The 14,798-nt window shown below is 56.9% G+C and overlaps 2 protein-coding genes across 2 annotated transcripts; one reads left to right on the top strand and one right to left on the bottom strand.

Annotated features, from left to right (window-relative positions):
• Nucleotide 1: 1 nt before the first annotated feature.
• KLHDC8B (kelch domain containing 8B) lies at nucleotides 2–4,849 on the bottom strand. The gene is made up of 6 exons (XM_004581455.3): nucleotides 4,411–4,849; nucleotides 3,009–3,524; nucleotides 1,763–1,927; nucleotides 1,230–1,454; nucleotides 1,049–1,150; nucleotides 2–851 (listed from the first exon to the last, which is right to left on the bottom strand). Exons 2-6 carry the CDS (start codon nucleotides 3,382–3,384, stop codon nucleotides 655–657), a joined length of 1,065 nt encoding a protein of 354 aa, XP_004581512.2. The 5' UTR covers nucleotides 3,385–3,524; nucleotides 4,411–4,849; the 3' UTR covers nucleotides 2–654.
• A 3,146-nt stretch (nucleotides 4,850–7,995) lies between these two features.
• On the top strand, nucleotides 7,996–11,337 carry CCDC71 (coiled-coil domain containing 71). The gene is made up of 2 exons (XM_004581754.2): nucleotides 7,996–8,085; nucleotides 9,662–11,337. The coding sequence occupies exon 2, from the start codon at nucleotides 9,714–9,716 to the stop codon at nucleotides 11,058–11,060; it is 1,347 nt and encodes a 448-aa protein (XP_004581811.2). The 5' UTR covers nucleotides 7,996–8,085; nucleotides 9,662–9,713; the 3' UTR covers nucleotides 11,061–11,337.
• The last annotated feature ends 3,461 nt before the right edge of the window (nucleotides 11,338–14,798 follow it).

Consider the following 14,798-nt stretch of genomic DNA (forward strand, 5'->3'; position numbering starts at 1 on the left):
AGCAGAGTGGAGCAGGACTTTTACTTACACATCCAAACCCCCTTGGTCCTCACAACAGCCCTGTGAGGTAGGTAGGGCAGGAAGATTTCACGGCTCCCCATTTACACATGAGGATGCTGAGGCACCAAGAGGTGAAATGACTCGCCCAATAGTGTCAAGGGCCCCCAACCATTATTCGCTCAGCCCTCTGCTGGTCCCCCCCACCCCAGTCTCCTCTATTCCCGCTGTGTCCTTCTCTTCTCTGGACACTCCTGGGTCTACAAGCACCCTCATGGCAGGCTGGCAGCTGGACAGGCCAGATCATCTCCCAGACAGGCACTGACCTCACAGGGCCCCAGGCTGGCTCTCCCTTCCCTGCTTCCCAGTTGGACAAAGGACCTACTAGGTTCTAGGGCAAGGACTGAGCTAGGCATGGCCCATGAGTGAATGGTAGTGAAGGTAGGTTGTGAGTACGCATGTGTCCTATATGAAAGACAAAGGCTACCTGAACCCAAGTCCCCCAAGGCCACATTTCAAGTGCCTACTGGCCCACACCTCTCTAGCCAACAGAGCCACAGGGAGCTCCCTTGGCCACCAAAGGAACTGCAGGCACCTGCCATAGGCACCTGTCCCCCAGCACCCCAGTGGCTCCCCTGGATGGCTCTCACCAGGCCTTTAGACTCCATCCCACAGACACAGTGCCTCCACGGCTTGGCTGGGGCCCTGGGCCACACCCCCGATGACAAACAGCCGGGGCCCAGCCCGCAGGCTAGAGCAGGAGCAGCGGGCTGTGGGCATGGCAGGCAGTGCCTCCCAGCGTCGCCGTGCAAGACTGAAGCTCTCCACAGAGCCCAGGGGGCATGGTTGGTTTCCTGTAAGAAAAAGAGACAGAAAGTTGTAAGGAGCTCCGGCTCCCAGGGACCCAGAGAATGGCCTGGGAGGTGTGACCACAGACTGAGCTAGCAGATTAGCTGATGTTTCTATGTGTTCACTTAGCCCTGCATTCAGGGGTCTGTTGGGGAACTCCAGCCGGGCCAGGCCAACACCCCACCCCCAACCACCTACTTACCCAGGCCCCCAATGGCCACAATGTGGCCCCCGAGGCTGCCAACCACAAAGTCGGCCCTCTTGTCTCTCATGCGAAAGCTGCGGGGCAGCTTGGTCCAGGACCCTGCAGGAGAAAGGAAATCAGATACAGCCACACACCATGCCCCTTCACCACAGGAACAGAAGACCCAGCCACTGCTCACCGTGCTCCAGGTCAAACATCTCCACAGTGTTGACAAAGTGGGGACGGGAGTAGAAATTATGGGGTCCAGGCTGTTGTAGGCCACCTAGGCTAAAGACATTGCCCTCGGCCATGGCGGAGCCAGCAAAGGCCCGGCGGCTGGGCAAGCTTGGGTGCCGGGTCCACGTGTGGGTCTCCAGGTCAAACGATTCAAAAGCTGTCACCGGAAGCTTGCCCTGGCGGCCCCCTGGCGATAGAATTGGGGTACCTGAAAGGGTGTCTCAGGGGCTGGGTGGCCCCTCAGCCCCATGAGGTTGTTTATCTGCCTGCTTTGGCTTCCTATACCTTGCTGTGTGCACTCGTGTGCAGGGACCCTCTACCCCACAGGCATTGTCATTGGGCTTTCCAGCCCCCAGAACACACCTAGATCTCTCAGGACGCTCCCCAAGTCCTGTCATCCCAAACCAAGCCTGGTCCCTAACCCAGCCAACCCATGGGTGTGCGGACCTCGGGGCTGCTGGCTGGGCTGCTCTCCTACACCCTCCAATCCCTTACCCAGGACGTAGATCTTGTTCCCGTGGAGGAAGGTGGAGGCTCCGTAGCAGGGTGTGGGCATGGAGGGTAAGGAAAGCCAGCAGTCCCTGCGTGGCTCATATACCCGTACCTGGGCCTGGGGGGCTGTGTCAGGACCCATCCCCCCCAGGGCATATACCAGACCATCTGTACAGAAAAAGAGAGAGAGAAAAAAAAAAAGTAGATTAAATCGCAGTCTGGCCCAAGCCCTCCATTCTGGCCTGAGAGGCAGACATCCATATGTCTGCTGGTCTGGAGTGAGGGGCTGGGCTAGCTGCGACTCCCTCCTCTGGCCAGGGCCCCTCAGAGTGAAGAGCAGCAGGCAGCTGATCTAATTATAATCCTTCTCCGTCTCCCTGGAGATGCTATGGCAACCAAGTCTGGCATCCAAGCACGGCTGACCTGGACCTGTGGTCAGACCTAGAGGCCACAGGTGGTGGTGGGGAGGAAGGTGGGGGGACTGCTGAGGAGGAAGAGGCTGGGCTAGGGGAATGGCTTCCACCAGGGCTGAGGAGCCTAGGAGGATCTGCTCAGCATGGAGCTCAGTCTAGGGAGGGGGCCTTGGGATCAGCTGGCAGTGGCACCGGGACATGAGTGTGCAGGGCTGAGGCACTGGCCACAAACCTTCCGGCCCAGAACTCCTCCCAGCGTCCCTCCACCACACCCTTTCACCAGAGTAGGTTTAGCCTTCTGTCAGACCCTCCAGGTCAGCTAGGGGCATGTCTGGGGGTTTGGGGTGAAGCACCAGTCAGCCAGTGGCTTCCATGACAACCACTCCCCAGTCACAGGCCTTTGTCCACATCAATCAGGATTCCTAGTGTGCATGAGCACACGTGTGTGTGTGTGTGTGTGTGTGTGTGTGTGTGTAGGTGGTTGGGGGGAGTCTATGTACTTTCTAGGCTCTAAGCCATGGCCAACTCCCCTCCCCCCTTCCAGACTATTTATTTATAGCTATGCAAGTCACTAGGCCACCCCCATCAGTTAGAAATGAGGAATGGGCTGGGAGTCAGCTGGGCTTCCTATCATCCTGGGGCCACCCTGAGCTCTGTCGCCCATCTCACTGCCAGAAAGAAGTCTGCTGCAAATCCAGGGCAGATCGGAGGGGACGCAGGAGGCAAGTTAACAGCTTGGGCACCCAGGCAAAAGCAACCTTTTCTCATCCAACCTCTGGGAGTGAGAGGGAACACAGGGTGTCAGGGCACCTGACAGACCGTGAGAGGCCACTCACCTCTCTCGACAGTCGCAACCCCCATGGCTGCTTGAGGGAGGGTGGCCCGACGCTCCCAGCGGCCCTCATCCACCAGGTAAGCCTCCACAGCAGCCACTGGGCTCTGGACTTCATCCACGCCACCCACCACTAGGACCTGCTTGCCCAGAACCACAGCAGCCCCACCAGCCCGGGCAGTGGGCAAGGGCTCTAGGGCCAGCCATGTGTGTGAGGCCATGTCCAGTGTCTCAGCAGTATCCAGGGGCAGTCCAGTCTGCCCACAGCCCCCCAATACCAGCAGGTGCCCATCCTGGTGTGCCACGGTACCATACACCCGGCAAGTGGGCATAGGGGGGAACACCTGCCACGTGAAGGCCCGGCCACCTCCTGCAGCCATGTCCTTCACTGCCAGTGGTGAGCCATGCCGTCTGCTCAGGCTGTAGGCCTCAGTGCAGGGACAGCGTGGGGGCTCATCTTGATTTCTACCAAGAGGTGCCAGGAGGGAGAGCGTCTACCCCAACCAGGCCTCGCCTTCACCTGCAGGAGAAGGAAAACAGAGGGAGTGTCAGAGCCCCTGCAGAGCAGCCTGCAGCTGAGGTCTGGGTGTGAAAGGGAGGGGGAGGGCCAGGGTTGGCACTGAACTGTGGAGGTTCCCTCCCCCCAGGGAGCTAGGGGATAGGGGCATGGGACAGACAGACCCCAAACACCCAGTAGTGGCCTCCTTCCTAAGGAAAACCTCACCAGGGATTCTCTTCCACACCCCCCTTGCCCTAAAAGCCACCTGCAACTTGGACACATTCTGCCTGGCTGGGAGGTACAGCGACTAACACAGGACCTGCCACCCAGCACCTTCTTTCCCCACAGCAGTCCACACCCCGTGCTACATGAGAGGCGTCCCACGGTCTCCTCTCCTTGACTGGCGGGACCCTCACCCTGCTGTTGGGTGCCAGACACCAGGATACCAAGACAACACCCACAGGGTTCGGCCACTCCCACCAGCCCAAGAAAGCCAGAGTCCGTGGTGTTTAGCACCAGGGGGAGCTGGACCAACTAGGGTTCCAATTCCCGCAGGTCCACCGTCAGGGTGTGCCCAGGCCAGAGACTTCACCCTGTCTACAAAGAGGGTGCAGATGTTGGGGAGGTCGTGTAGTACAGGGCTGGAGTGGCATTTCCAGCAGCAGTGGAGCAACTGGGCTCCTAGCTCCCCTCATAGCCCACCGCCCGTGTTCTCCAGTCTCCCTTTTCCCACGAGGGCTAGATCCATTCCTGGATCTTTGGCAAGAGGGCCTCTTGGACCCAAAACTTCCAGGTCGAGGAGATGGTTGGTGTGGGGAGGTGGAGAGGGGAGAGGACGGGGCGGGTCTGGGCGAACGCGCCCCCCACACCCCAAACTTCCCCCAGGCACGGCTCCCGCAGGACTCACCGGCCGGGGTTCGGTGTCGCTGGGGTGTGGGGCCCGCCGTTCCGCCTCCGCTGACGCCGGCTCTGGCTAGGGTAGAAAGCCGGGGCTCCAGCCTGAAGAGACTACGGCGGGGATCCGGTACGGGGCGGGGCCCGGAGGGGTCCGCCCCTTACCCCCCTCGTCCCCGCCTCCCCCAGACTCGGGAAACCTTCCTCCCGCCTTAACCCTGCATTTGCCGCGGCCGGGGCTGGGCATGCCAACCCTCAGTGGTGTACAGAGGTGCCAACGGGCATGCAGACCCTGGGGCCTGCCAGGATGTAGGGCCCGGCCTCGGGCGCGGGGAGAAAGGAGGAAACAGCAAGCTGCACAAGCGCATGGCGAGCGGGCGGCACTGAGCCAGGGCCAGCCTGGGTGCGCAGGCCCTGGAGTGGCCCTGCAGAAGCTGGGGGGCTGAGGGCAGACGCCCTCCCCGCCAGCGCTGCTGAGCACTAAGCAGCACAAAGACCGGCCTCGCAGCGGGCGCCCTCTGGAGGCCGCTTGGGGGTGTGGCCTGGGCACAGAATAGGGTGCAGCGGGTGCTTGGAGGCTACTCCAGGGTGGGGTGGGAAAGAATGCAGTTGAGACCTCAGGGTATTGCATGCCCTTGGAGGGAAGGGTCGCTCAGACCCGTGGAGATCTAAGAGTCAGAAGCCAGGACCCCTCCCAAATGGATCACTTTGGCCTGAGACCCCAACATGCGAATAGTTTGTAAGGGGTCAGGCAAGAGCCAACTGGTGTGACAAAGGCCTGTCTACTTGACTTAGCCTCTGGCCCAGCATGCCTCCTGGGTGCTTAGATAAGCTGAGTTTTCCAGGTGGACTCCCCACTACCCACCTCCACTTGAATACAGGTCAGTTGGTGGCCTGTGGGAAGAGGTGAGGTAGACAGACACTGTCTGTCTTAGCTCCCCCAGAGCAGACATGGCAACAGAGATACAAGTAGGGTTCATGTGGAAGTACCAGTGGAAGAGAAGCAGTGAGCCAGGGAAGGCAGCCAGCAAAAGTGGCCTCATCCAGCAAGGCACCATGGGCCACAAGGACCGACTCCTGGGGATTCTGCAAACCGAGGCATAACAGGGGCCTCGCATGGCATGACTGCCACTCCCCAGGAGCCAAGGAAGCAGAGTCCTCCATTCTGAATTCCTGATGAGCCATTTGAGGGCATTCATGGCCTGGCCTGCCTGAGAGAACCTTTAGGCCTCCTGGGGGCCAGCAGAGGACCTATGTAGACATGGTGGTGCCACGGTTGCTTCCAGCTAGAATAGAGTCTGACTGGGAAGCCTCCCACCCTGCTTGCTCCTTACTTGGGGCACTGGTGCCACCCCAGCCACCTCACAATGCTTCTGTAGTAATTAGGTGCTTAGGTATCTCCCCAGCACCCCCAAACTCCTCTAGTTTGCCTTCCCTCCTCTCTGATCAGATGCTTGAAGCCATCTGCCTTCCCAGCCTCCACTAGAGCCTTATCTGCCACTTTGTCGTCAGTGCAGAAGTCACCGTGCAAGCCCATAAAGCTAAACCAAGGGGATTCCCTGTGGGCCTTGTCCTACCTGAAATCGTACTGGCATTTTCTAAATCATTTCCTTGCCTGGTGACCTTAGCTTCCTCCTGCTGCTCTTCTGTCTCCTGGGTGTTTGCTCTCCTCTCCCTCCCCTGGTAACTCCTCCTGATTCTCAGCCCTGGCTTTTCTCCCTGGCACACATGCCCTTCTCAGGACAGTGTGGGACAGGCACTGCCTTCATTTACAGCTCGATTTCCACCAGTTTGTTCTGCATAGGTGGATGAAGGTCCAGGGTCCACTGAGGACCATTAAAGATGACAAAAGGAAAGCCAGGGTTGGATCCTGAGTTCTGCTTCATAGACTCTCCCACTTCATGCTGTAAGCTCCCAGTTATGCCTGCAGGATCAGCATTCATGGAGATGTCCAAGTCAAGTTTGATTGTGCTTTGATGATGCTCACAGAGTTCCGTTCAGGAAGGACTGGACACCAGGAGGCCAAAGGTTCAGCATCCCCTCAGAGGAGGCTGTACTACCCCGTGAACCGTAATGTCTACCTCCAGAATCCAAAATGGAAAGACAGGGAATGACGGTTGGGGAATTCCCATTGCTGGCTGGTCATTCATTTCACCCTGATGTGAGGGCTCTCCTTTCCACAACACACCTCAGGCTCAGCCTCTTCGAAGAAGCATCTGCTGTGTCACAGTCCCAACCCACCCGCACATAGAAAGATAACTCGGCTAGCCTTGGAGGAGCTGCGATACACAGCAGGTAGAGAAGGTGAAGTAGGACTGGTCCTCAGAGTGGACAGCCAGTCCTCAACTATGGACAGGGCCAGAGACAGGGCTCATCCATAGTTAAGGATGGGGAGTGTCAAGTGGAACTTCCTGGTTATGACCCGTGGGAGTCTGACCTTTGAGTCCCCATCCAACCCTTCTCTCTGCCAGGGCAAATAGCCTGGAATACTCACCCCAGGACATCAAGAAATTTTTGTGCCCTTTTTCCTCTTTGCTTTCCCACCACCCTTCCCTTTCCTGCCCTGCTGAAATAAAAACCTCCTAAGAAAAGAGAGAGAGAGATTTTTGCCATTCCTGCTGCTTTCTTTGACTGTTCTTGAAAGTAGCAAGGCCCTGCCGCCAGTGGAGAGGCCCTGGGAACCTCTAAGGGACACCATAATGAGGCCTCAAGCATGCTCAGTGTAGTGACACTTGGCCTTAGATTTTCCCTGACCCCTCTGTGTTGGCAGTTGGAGGATCCCAAGGTCACACAAGCAGGAGAGAGAGAGCTAGCACCCAGTTCCTAAGAGAAACACTCCATCCAGTGACCCTCACATGGCGCGATTTCTAAGGTTAAAGTCCAGGAGCTGTGGTAACCATTCTGCCTCCTGACTCAAGAACAAACACCCCCCACTTCCTCATCTGCCCAACAGGGACTCCCACCCAACTGTGGCGTGGAGCTCTTGGTCAGAACTGTGGAGACTATTCTCTGAAGCCACAGAGGGCTGGGGCTAATTTGGGCAGGTGTCCTCTGATCTCTACATACCGTGGGCCCCTCTCTGCTGGTCCCAGGGCAAGGCAAAAAGACAAGTCCTCCATCTCCTATTTCAGGGAGTCCCCTAAGATTGGAGACACAACTTGTTGCCACGGAGGCTGGGCCCTAGACCCCTGCACCCACACCTGGGCAAGAGCGAGGCTTATGTTGGCATATTGGGGCCCGACACACTGGACATGTGCCAACTCTAGGCATTTGTGGGAGGCCCCAATTCTGAACAAAAGAGGACCTGCCGTACTCAGAGGAAATACCATTGCTGCCAAAACAAACGAGCCCCCCCCCCCAAAAAAAAACGCTTTGCAACGAATACTCATTCTTGGCCCATTAGGTGTGTGGGCCCAAGACCAACTTTTCGGCTCCTCAGGTTTCCGCACAGTCCCTGAAGGACACCACCTCCAGGCAGTCCTCCCTAGGATCCCATCGGTCCCATTCCTCTCAGATCTTGGGGGGTGGGTGGATGGAGAAATGGGGTCTTGCAGGGGGTCAAGGGTCACAAGGACGGGCCGGGTCCAGGAAGCGGAAGCGCACGCGCACTTCCGGCGCGCAGCGGGCGGCCATGTTGGAGCGGCGGAGGCGGCGCAGAGGCGCGTCCTGGGTCCCCGCGGCGGCGCCGGTAGGTTGGAGCCGCGGGCCTAGCCGCGCAGCGGAGGTGTGCGGCCCCGCGAGGCGTCCGGGCGGAGGGGCCAGGCGGCGGCCTCTGCCCAGAGCCACGTCCTCCGCCGGCAGTGGCCGCCGAGGTCCTCCCGCCCCACCCCCACCCTGCGCCCAGCGACCCCACCCTGGGGCTGCGCCGTCCCCGTCGGGCTGGCACCTTCGGTCCGTCACGCACATTTGGCTGCGGTGGGGGCTGCAGGGATGCGACCTCCCAACCCCAGGAGGCCCCCTCCCCCGGTCCGCCTCAACGGCGCCTTCTGCACCCTCGTCTACTTTCCCAGCTGGTCTGGGACGGGGAAGGGGGGGCGGAGGGAGGGATGGAGCGGGGCACGTGTGAAGGAAAGTTGGGTGGGGGCCCGGTTACAGCCTGTGTTCCCACAGCCTCTGGAGCATCCAGCAGACCCCTCCCCAGGATCCTCAGACCGGTTGGGGCAGGGCAGGGGGTGATCTCGATAGGGCCCTTTCTGAGTCCACAGCCCTGGGAACTCCAACTCCCTCAACATAAATAAAGAAATAAATAAAAGAACTGAAGTCACGTGCAAAGGTTGTACTTGGAGATTCCCCTCAGGGAGGGGAGGCGCCCCAGACACCTGAGGAGCCTAACTGTTTCCAAACAAGGAGTCCCAGGGCGCCTCTCCTCCCCTCCCTCCTGGGGGTTTCCTTGAAGCATCATAGCCTTCCTTAGGGCGGAAGGAAGAAGCTGCGGAGCCCTAGGGGCCTGGCTGATCTTTTATGGAATACCCCTGTGTAGCTAGGGAACTGCTTACAGAACCCTTCCCAGCCCTCCCGCAGGCGCCTTCTCTGGGTATCTCCCTGGCTGAGCACATTTTACCTAGCATGCCTTCTGCTCCCATTGTCTTCCCACCTTGGGTTCTTGGTGTGATTGCTTAGAGAACCTGCTGTTGATCAGCTATTTAGTGTCTTTGGAAGAGGCTGGCTTTCTCCCCTCCCCACTGCTGAAGCAGTTGGTCTCCATGACTGCAGACCCAGGAATTGGGCTGCCACTGTGGACGCAGGAAATGGGCTGCCAAGAGGCCTCTCTGGAAAGTGTGGAAGATAGCTTCCTGCCTCCCACTCACATGCAAGCACTTGGCACAGAGGTGAAACACGGTAGACCTGGACCCTCTGGCCAACACTTCTGGCTTTATGTTGCCTCTGGAAGGACCCTGGTTCTCTGTTCAGACCCATGGCAGAGGATGTGCCATTGTCCGTGGTCTATTAACATCTGGTCCTTTCTCACCCATGGCTGCAGCTGGCCTTCCGCACTGGGCTCCCAGGAAACAGGGATCATGACTTGCTTTGCCAGTGTTGAAATAGAGCACACCCTACTCCTCCCAGAATGGCTAAAAGCCCCCATCTCAGAGAAGCTGCCTGGCCCATAGCCAGAGTGATCAAGACCAGGGAGCAACTCCCTGGCCAGATCCTTTCCCCCTGCCCACAGTGTGGTGGAGAACAGGGGTCCTGACTGGCCTTTGAGGGCTCTGGCCCCATGTTTCGGTGTCATTTTTATTGACTCTTTTCCTCTTGCCTTGGAGGTGCTGAGCGCTGGTTTGCAGATACGCAAGCAGATCGGCAGCGCCTAATGCCATGAGCGTGGTGGTGCAGCATGTGGAGGAGAAAGCTGTGCACTCATGGTCGCGCATATCCACGGCAGGAAAGAAGGCCCTGGAAGAGGCGCTGCTTGTCTTTAACCCCATGAGCCGGGATCTCAGTGCCACAGAGGCCCAGCTCGTGGCCTTCCTGCAGGGCCTGCGAGACGATGGCTTCCAGCCCACCATTCTACGCAGTGGTGATGTCTATGGCTATAGTTCATGCACAGCCAGCCCCCCAAGCCAGACGAAGCTACAGGCTCGTGCCCCCAACCCAGCCACCACAGCACCTCCAGCCAGTACTCCCCAGACTGCTCTGCGGCTGCCTGCAGGCCGGGCCACGCTGCTCCCCATGTCGCTGTCTGGCAGGCTGGCCAAGGCGTCTGCACCAGCCCTCACCAAGCATGCTACCACCAACCTGCTGCTGAGCTCCCTGAAACAGTCAAGTGCCAGCCGTGCCAGGGGTGCCACAGTGGGCTTCCCTGCCCACCTCTACCCAGGTGTCTACCCTGCAATGCGGCTCTCCGTGGTCCTTGAGGCCCTGGTGCCACTCAAGACTCCCATGCCCTGCTTGGGTACTAAGCACAAGGCACAGTCGCTACAGCTCCCCCTTGCAGACTCACCACTAAAACTGCGGAAAGGTTCAGGGAAGGGTCCTGGGAACCCCCGGCCCAGAGCTCCCAGAAAATCCACAAGCAAGGGCCCTAAGTGTCTGACTCGCAAAGCATCAGGGGCCACACCCCAACAAGGCACCAAGTCCTGTGGCAAGACCTACAGAGCCACTGGGTCCCTCAGTGGTCTGCGAGTGAAAGGGGGCTCTGCCTTGGGCACCAAAACAGACCAGGGCAAGTTAGTTCGAACACTGGCCAAAGCCGCCCGGTCCCGAGCCAAGGCTGCTCGAACACGGGCCAAGGTGGCCAAGGCCCGGGCCAAAGCTAAGGCAGCCCAGATTAAGGCCAGGGCCGTGGCAGCACACGCCAGAGCCAGAGCTAAAGCCAAGGCTATTCCAATCCAGCCCAGGGGCAGAGGCAGGCCAAAGGGGTCTGTTAAGGCCAGGACTGCAAGAAAGAGCCAGAAAGTCCACCGTGAAACTGCAGGACAGAAGAGGAAAAGGGCAGAGGAGGCCAAAGACCTTCCCCCCAAGAAGAGAACACGGCGACTTGGGCCACGATCTCCTAAGGCGTGGCTGGGGCCAGGAGCAGCCAAGCTGCTCAATCTGCGTGCCATCAAGGTGGACAGGATGTCCTCGGACGAGGAGGTGCGGCAGTGGGCACAGCGGGTCCTCCGGGTGAACCTGTCTCCTGTCATCCGGCTCCAGCCATTGCTGCCACACTCGGCGCCCTGATTCCTTCACACAACCAGGTCCCAGCAAAGAGCCCAGCCTGTCAGCATGGCCAGTGGCACAGTGTGAACTCCACAACCTGGAGAACTCTGGGTACTCTCTCCAGGGCCTCTGGAGCCACTAGCCTCCTTTCAAAAACTGGAGGAAGAGGGGTGGGGTGGGGTGGGCGGAAGGGGTGTTCTCATGGCGCAATGCACTGTGACTTGTTCTCCAAGTTTTATGTCTGCTGTTCCATCGATCACGTTTTATACCTTTCCACTTTCTAGTCTGCTCGCCCACATTCCACTTAATGTGTGTCTGGTTTTTTAGGGAAAATAGCCTCAGGGACATAGCCTGGAGCAAGTGATCTCTGCCAGTGAAGGAGGGTATTCCCAGAGCCCTTTGGAGAAATGAGAGGAAATTGCTACAGGCTTTAGTGTGAGAGGATCATGCCCTGGGGACAGGATGGCAGCTGAGGAGCTGTGACCTCGGATAACCCTTCTTTGAATGGGGAGATAGGAGGTTTGTTTGTTTTAAGATTTATTTTTTGTTGCAAAGTCAGATATACAGAGTGGAGGATCCTCCATCCAATGATTCTCTCCCCAAGCAACGGCAATGGACCGTGCTGCACTGATCTGAAGCCAGGAGCCAGGAACCTCCTCCAGGTCTCCCACATGAGTGCAGGGTCCCAAGGCTTTGGGCTGTACTCCACTGCTTTCCCAGGCCACAAGCAGGGAACTGGGTGGGAAGCAGGGCTGCTTGGATTAGAACCAGCACCCATATGGGATCCTGGCACATTCAAGGTGAGCAACTTTAGCTGCCAGGCCACTGCGCTGGGCCGGGCTATGAGGTTTATAAGCTAGAGAGGAGAGCCTTTTGCCCCTGAGGGGCCAAATGGACCATCTGGCCATGTCTCCCCCAACCAGCTCTGGCTAGAACTTTGGGGTTTTGTTTGGGTTTGTTTAGGGTAAGGTCAGGCTCTAAAGGAGTTAAATTCCCTCGCTCCCTCAGCTCCACTGGCAGAGAGCTGCTAGCTCTAGCCTCAATTGGTAGCAAGGGATGTGGGCGAGACATCGAATAGGAACCACAAAGCCACCTCACTGTAGCAGGAATTTACTCCCTGGTTAGGGCACCTGGTAATAGAACTAGCAGGGATTCCCCTACTCCCTGATCAGTAATGCTTTGTCCCTGGATCTGTGTGCTTTGTCCACCTGAAGAACCAATCCCATGACCTGTAAATTTCAGACATTTAAAAAATTATTCTGAAAGATTTAACACAGAAGGGGAGGCAACCAGAGATCTCCCATCTGCTGGTTTGCTCCCCAAATGCCAGCAATAGCCAGAGCTGAGCATATCAAGAGCTTCTTCCAGGCCCCCCTGGATGGATGCAGGGGCCTAAGGACTCTTCTAAGCCATAAATGGAGCTGATGAGAAGTAGAGCAGGGCCCTACATAATGGGCTAGTCCTCCACCTCCAAGCTGCTGCATTCCATGTGGATACCAGTTTGTGTGCCAGCTGTTTCATTTCCCATCCAGCTCCCTGCTTGTTGCCTGGGAAAGCAGTCGAGGAGAGCCCAAAGTCTTGACAGCATTCACCCATTTGGGAGACCCGGAAGAAGCTCCTGCTTCAGGTCTGCTCAGCTCTGGCCATTGCAACCATTTGGGAAGGGAACCAGTGGAACGAAGATTTGCTGTCTGTCTATATAAATCTGCGGTTCCGATAAAATAAGTAAATCTTTAAAAATTAGAGTAGCCAAGACTCAAACCAGTGTCCATATGGGATATTGGTGTGTGCAGTTAGAGTGTTAGGCTATCTGCCGTAGCGCTAGCCTCAATTTCAGATACTGTTAACCCTTTGTTTTAAAGAGGGGCCTGGGTCCTGTGCAGAGCTAGCTGCCCCTCTCTTAAGGTCCTCCCTGGGTTCCAGGATGAATGGCTGGTGGCTGAGGTGGTAGGGAACAGGTCACATTGCCCAGGGGCTCCTGAAGATAAGCCTTGCAGAGTTGAGTCATTTGAATCAGACCTTATTGTATGTGGGTTTGGGTCCCACTAATGCCTCAGTCCTGGGCCTATGCTTTTGGGGGTCCCCCCTCACCCTTTCTTCTGTATTTGGGGCTTTTGAGCATCTATTTTTTTTTCAAGATTTATTTATTTTTATTGGAAAGTCAGATTTATAGAGTAGAGACAGATCTTCCAACTACTGGTTCACTTCCCAAATGGCTGCAATGGCTGGAGCTGAGCCAATCCAAAGCTAGTAACTTCTTCCAGGTCTCCTACGTGGTCAAGGCTTTGGACCATCCTCAACTGCTTTCCTAGGCCACAAGCGGAGAGCTGGAAGGGAAGTGGAACAGCCAGGACATAAACTGTCATCCATATGGGATCCTGATGCCTGCAAGGTGAGGATTTAAGCCACTAGGCTAACTTGCCAGAAGAGTTTAGAGAGGAGAGTCAGATCTTTCCGTCTGCTGGTTTACTGGGACTGGAGCAAGCAGAATCCAGGAGTCTGGAACTCCATCCAGATCTCCTGCATGGGTGGCAGAGACCCAAAGAGTTGGACCATCTTCTGCCACGTTTCCAGGCATGTTTTCAGGGAGCTGGGCCAAAGAGAAATCAGCTCTCATGGGTCTCAGAGACAGGAAAAAAAAATCAGAGTCGGCCTGGGAAAAGCCGGTTCTGTGGACCACATCCCATTTGGGCATCAGTACAAGTCCCAGCTATTACAGTTCCAGTCCAGTTCCCAGATAATGTGTGTGGAAAGCTGCAGAAGCCCGGAGTGATTGAACCCCTGCACCTACATGAGAGACTCAGATGAAGCTCCTGGCTCTTGGCTTTGGCCTGACCAGTTTTAGCTCAACCCTGGGTATTGCCAGGGTTCCTCAGAGGGGAACACTTGGGTCAGCCTCTGCTCCTTTTGCAGGCACATTAATAGGAGCCTGGATCAGAAGCGGAGTGACCAGGAATGGAATCAGTGCCCCGCCATGCTGGCCACTTGCTGTTAGTGTCCTTTTTTTTTTTTTTTTTTTTTTTAAGATTTATTTTTTATTGCAAAGTCAGATATACGGAGGAGGAGAGGCAGAGAGGAAGATCCTCCATCTGATGATTCACACCCCAAGTGACTGCAACGGCCGGTGCTGCGCCAATCCGAAGCCAGGAGCCAGGAATTTCCTCCAGGCCTCCCACAGGGGTACAGGGTCCCAAGCTTTGGACCGTCCTCGACTGCTTTCCCAGGCCACAAGCAGGGAGCTGGAAGGGAAGTGGAGCTGCCAGGATTAGAATCGGTGCCCATATGGAATTCCAGCGCGTTCAAGGTGAGGACTTTAGCCGTTAGGCCACCACACTGAGCCCAATGTAAGTGTCTTTTGAGTGTGTTGCCTCTCACAGGATTGCCCGACTCCCAGCTGTCTGGTGGCTGCACCACCGTGAATTCTACTAGCTTTAGCAACTCTATTTTCATCTGCAGTGTGAGTTTGCAGAATGATTTAAAGACCACTCCAGGTCCACTAAGCTCCAGCTTAGAGCTCACTGTATTTTTTAGGCTTAATGGCAGCCCAGGACTGCTTGCGTGTCCTCTTTCCACTTCCGCTATTGCCACCAAGGAGTGAGATGTAGGTTTTCCCAGTGGGAGAAAAATAGGCCAGAGTGGGCTCAGTGCCTTGTTCCATAAGTCTATGAGGGAAGATTTGACAAATGAGGATGTGATCTCCTGGAGAGGCAACATGGCTGTGCTATAGGGTGTGGTGCGGTGTGGTGTGGTATGGAATGG

Source organism: Ochotona princeps, chromosome 21 (genome assembly GCF_030435755.1).
Source record: "Ochotona princeps isolate mOchPri1 chromosome 21, mOchPri1.hap1, whole genome shotgun sequence".
NCBI classification, from domain to species: Eukaryota; Metazoa; Chordata; class Mammalia; order Lagomorpha; family Ochotonidae; genus Ochotona; species Ochotona princeps.

What these genes read in the sequence shown, in the direction of transcription:
- KLHDC8B (XM_004581455.3), bottom strand. Translation starts at nt 3,384, where the DNA reads ATGGCTGCAGGAGGTGGCCGGGCCTTCACGTGGCAGGTGTTCCCCCCT. An exon ending in GATGTTTGACCTGGAGCACG is followed by an intron (nt 1,151 to 1,229) that starts GTGAGCAGTGGC and finishes TTTCTCCTGCAG; the next exon opens with GGTCCTGGACCAAGCTGCCC. An exon ending in TGTGGCCATTGGGGGCCTGG is followed by an intron (nt 852 to 1,048) that starts GTAAGTAGGTGG and finishes TTTTTCTTACAG; the next exon opens with GAAACCAACCATGCCCCCTG.
- CCDC71 (XM_004581754.2), top strand. Translation starts at nt 9,714, where the DNA reads ATGAGCGTGGTGGTGCAGCATGTGGAGGAGAAAGCTGTGCACTCATGG.